Source organism: Hemibagrus wyckioides, linkage group LG04 (assembly GCF_019097595.1).
Source record: "Hemibagrus wyckioides isolate EC202008001 linkage group LG04, SWU_Hwy_1.0, whole genome shotgun sequence".
Classification (NCBI taxonomy): domain Eukaryota; kingdom Metazoa; phylum Chordata; class Actinopteri; order Siluriformes; family Bagridae; genus Hemibagrus; species Hemibagrus wyckioides.
In genome coordinates, this window is record NC_080713.1 from 21,194,748 (window position 1) to 21,199,022 (window position 4,275).

The 4,275-nt window shown below is 36.5% G+C and overlaps 1 protein-coding gene across 1 annotated transcript; it reads right to left on the bottom strand.

The window, feature by feature from the left end:
- Window positions 1–691: 691 nt before the first annotated feature.
- On the bottom strand, window positions 692–3,859 carry LOC131352243 (pro-adrenomedullin-like). Its single transcript, XM_058388210.1, has 4 exons — window positions 3,722–3,859; window positions 3,376–3,493; window positions 3,155–3,274; window positions 692–2,611 (listed from the first exon to the last, which is right to left on the bottom strand). Exons 2-4 carry the CDS (start codon window positions 3,477–3,479, stop codon window positions 2,380–2,382), a joined length of 456 nt encoding a protein of 151 aa, XP_058244193.1. The 5' UTR covers window positions 3,480–3,493; window positions 3,722–3,859; the 3' UTR covers window positions 692–2,379.
- Window positions 3,860–4,275: the final 416 nt, after the last annotated feature.

Genomic DNA, 4,275 nt, shown 5'->3' on the forward strand with positions numbered 1-4,275 from the left:
TTTATCAGTGGCTCCAGATTTTTACATTTTTACAGAAAAAACATCCTTAAAAATTAAAGCAGTACAATGAATCTAATCCATACAATGCAACCTAGCTGTGCAGTTATGTCCAGACCAAGTGTGAAGCTGAGAATTGAGGAAGCAGCTGCAAAGATTTTTTTTAAAAATCACAGCTGAATTGGCAAAAGTCAGCTATACAGGTACCACTACTGATTGTTGGACAGCACAACAAAGGAGTTACATCAGTGTAACGTTCACATTCACTATTTTGACTATAATTACGATTAGATTAATAATATCCAGTCCAGAAATTGTTGATTCACTTTCAGTTCAGAACAAAAAGAAATCACGCAAAAAGTAGAACAATTACAGAAGAAGCCTTTTGTAGAAAGTGCACAAGGTTAAATGTTAAGGGGTAAAGCACCACAGATGACATCAGAGAAACAGACAACAATGATCTTCTGTATATTCTTTAAAGTTCAAACCACCCAAATGTTTTTACAGCTGCATTACGATAAACATCTTTGCACAGATCTACTTCTATAAGGTCGTATCAACTATATAATGTAAGTTCATTATCGGTGAAAAAACTCCGTTCCACAGTGCAGGAGCTGGGAGAAGAGCTCTCTCACTCTCACCTTCAGAGTGATGAGCTACAGATTGTAAGCAAGAAAAGCTTTGCTCTAAGTTTTGTTTTAGGATTAATACATGATGGCTTGCAGCACTGATTCTCAATAAGTGTTCTGGTAACATTTTTGTGTTAGTTGCCGCAAACAAGTGCTCTTTACAATCATAGAGCAAAAAATAAAGAATGAAATTCCTGCATCCTGTAAATGATGATGCTCCAACATATTGACTTTGTCAAACCTGACCCAAATCATGATAAGTAGTTGATGCAGAGGGGCCATCAGACATAAAGAACAAGCAAGATTTATTTCTGAAATCTCTATAGTATGTCAATGTTTGAGAAGCATTTTTTTTGGCTGTGAGGCAAGCAACATTGCAGGAAAAACAATAAGACAAAAGTCTGATACAGGTTTAATTACATCACAAAGTTAGTTATATGGAGATTTTTTAAAAATGTTTTAGGAGTTTGAGCAAAAGCAAGAGGCTCACAACACCCTGCTGTGGGAATTTGAAGAGATGAAGGAGGAGTTGACACTCAAAGAGGAAGTGTTGAAGGTAAATATCTTGTGAAACCATGACTGCTTTTGTAGGTTCTTTATGTGTCTTTATATATAGTTAAATCTTGGGAAAAATTAGTTTTATTGTTCCCCAAAACAATTAAAGTATCTGAGATTCAGTGTTGTAGTAAACAAAGCTGGTTTTGTTGAACTTGTAGGTGTCTCTGGCTGAAGTGGAGTTAAATCACCAGAAGGCTCTGGAGTCCATCAGTCAGCTGGAGGATGAGAAGTCAGAGCTGACGAACCTGGTGAAAAAACTGCGGTCCACAGTGCAGGAGCTGGGAGAAGAGCTGTATCACTCTCACCTTCAGAGTGATGAGTTTGAGGAACAGCAGTAGGCTCACACCGCCATCAAAGTTTGAGCAAATGTACAGAAAGGATCTAAAACAATAAATGAAATTGTTCACTCTTTTTTATTGTCATGTGTGTCCTTCTGTGTTTTCTTGTGCTACAGTAGAGGGATTTAGCCTCCATGGACATGGACATTCTTTTTCTACAACACTGCCACATGCCAGGCTGTTTGAACACAAAGGGTCCACTTGGTGCAGTAATGCAGCAATCTTAACATTCTTCCAAATGTGAACAGATGTAAAATATCTCCTCTAATATGGAATCAAATAAAATGCTCTTTCTAGGGACATTTTCATTTTTGAATTAGTTGAATTAAATAATAAAAAACTTTGTATTGGGCATTGTGGCAGGCATAATGCAGATTACATCATGAAATTCAATACAGTGATGACTGAGGTATATATATGTGCTGTATCACATTTGATAAGCATATTTTCAACACAATTTTACTAAACATACTGTATAAAACATGATGTACTTTATTGAAGCAACCAATAATTACTCATATTGTTCATACTGAACTATCACTAAAATTATAAATGCTATTATACCATAAACCCATAGTAAACACGGTGTTGTTTACTATGTTGTCTTTCAGATATTTCTGTGTAAAACATTTTGAAAACCATTCATCATTTTCCTTCCACTTCATAATTATGTGCCACTTTGTGTTGAGTTCTTATCTTAAGTCCTGTCTCTCTGATAAAGTATGGACAAGAAATTACCTGGTTACTTTCACCTTAGCAGTTATTATAACCCCATAGTAACAGCAGTTATTATAGTAACCCCATAAAATGTAGTATTTTTTCAGCAAACTGAGCCAACTTAAGAAAAGGGCTTATGGCTAAGTCTGTTTTTGACTAGAGTCATGTCTCAGATGGCACTCCACATGGGTTTGAACAGCCGAGTGCTGAGGGAGGGAACGTCTCCGTCTCCGGCCGTAGCCACAGGGACTGATCTTGTGTAGTGGAGCGTTATTCATCCTGTTACTGAGCTGGCTGATGCGGTAGGCCAGATCATGTACTGAGCAGGTGAGCAGGTTACAACCTCTTTTCCCCCTTCTGTTTGGCTTATCACTGGGAAAAGAAAAGTCAGAAAGTAAAGGAAATGATTCTATATCGTGCTCTCCCAGAACATTCAAAATTTTAATCCACTGAGCCTGCTCCATTTTCATATAGTGTATTGTGGCATGTGTATCTTGCAGTGGAGTTACACAGCTGTTTGAATGCTTGTGTTGTACAGCTGATGAAAAACTGAATCAGCAAAGCTTTGTAATATATTTTTATTGTGTGGAGTGTGGAGCTATTTTTTATTGTTGATTTACCTCATCACTCACTTAATATCATATCTCATACTGCTGATTACTCTTATGCAATTCATGCACAACTTCAGAAAGCTTGTGTGAAATGTTGCTGATAAATCATCACTGTGACAAAGTAGGTAATTATTGTGAACTAAATAGCTACAATGAAGTTCATTCATGTCGTAAAGTGATGACTTATTTTACGCTTTTTTTGTTGAAAATCTGATATTCTTTGAATGTAAAATTGTTGCTGTGCTATGACCCTATTTTGTGTGCCAAAATCCAGACATGCTACTAGGGGAGAAAGGAATCCTACCTGCTCTGTGATATAGGTGTCCTCATATTCCTGTTCTCTTGCTGAGCGAGGTGTTCTACTGAATCTTCTAATCTCCTTTTAAGCACGTACAGATCCCTCTTCTGCAGTGCCATATTCAGTCTGGCACACAAACACCAGCAGAAACTTACCGGCATCAGAATTGCAAATTTGTAATTTCGAAAGGTGAGACAGATTAAAAAAGTGATGGTGTTTAGACATACTTCTTTTCTCTGTCAGATTTAGAAAGAGGTGTTGCACTTATAGCACAAGACACGAAAGCAGCCAGCGAACACCAAATCAGAATTCTCTGAGAGACTCTCTTCATTTTTTATTTTTGACCTGCAGAAAGAGTTCAGGTTATTGTGGTAGTTTATGAATCACAAAATAATGCATTTCTGTAAAAATTGAACAGTTTCCAAGATATAAAAGATGAAGTCAATGTCTTTGACATGATGATGAATGCTGGATGTCTTTCCAACTCAAACCCATTTAGGCTTGACCTTTAAGGAAAAGCCAAAACATTCAACTGATGATAATCATGTCTGATTAGCATTGCAAGAAACGTACCTGAGAATGAAGCTTTGTTCTTGAGCAAAAATTAAGAAATGTACTCCTGACTTCTCAACGCTCATTGGTTGGTCTAGAGAAATAGGAATACCTAAATAATGTGTGTGTGTGTGTGTGTATTAAAAAATGATACAGCTGTGACACTAGTCTAAAAGGCAAATCAGGGAGCCTTTTATACTTTACAGAGAGTGGGAGGAGGCGGGTGACAATCAGCCAAATCCTCAACCTTACATGTGCAGACATAAGAATGATTTCCCAGCATCATTAACAATAAATACAAAAAAATACAAGAAATATCTCAAGAAATATGTTATAATACATATTTATAGTATGTTTTCTTCTATACAGTAAACACATCATAATGTTTGTGGCTACTGTAATATTCCAGATGTACTCTAGATACCTAAATGCTAATATTTCATAAATCCTTAATATTCATACGCTGGTTATCTTACAGTTGGAAATTGGAATAATGACTTATCACCTGCAGTTCAGCTTCCTAGATAATTTAGTGTAATGTGGTTTTATCCAGAAAAACAATTGGACATACTGTT

What these genes read in the sequence shown, in the direction of transcription:
- LOC131352243 (XM_058388210.1), bottom strand. Translation starts at nt 3,479, where the DNA reads ATGAAGAGAGTCTCTCAGAGAATTCTGATTTGGTGTTCGCTGGCTGCT. An exon ending in AAATCTGACAGAGAAAAGAA is followed by an intron (nt 3,275 to 3,375) that starts GTATGTCTAAAC and finishes TTTGTGTGCCAG; the next exon opens with ACTGAATATGGCACTGCAGA. An exon ending in ACACCTATATCACAGAGCAG is followed by an intron (nt 2,612 to 3,154) that starts GTAGGATTCCTT and finishes TTCTTTTCCCAG; the next exon opens with TGATAAGCCAAACAGAAGGG.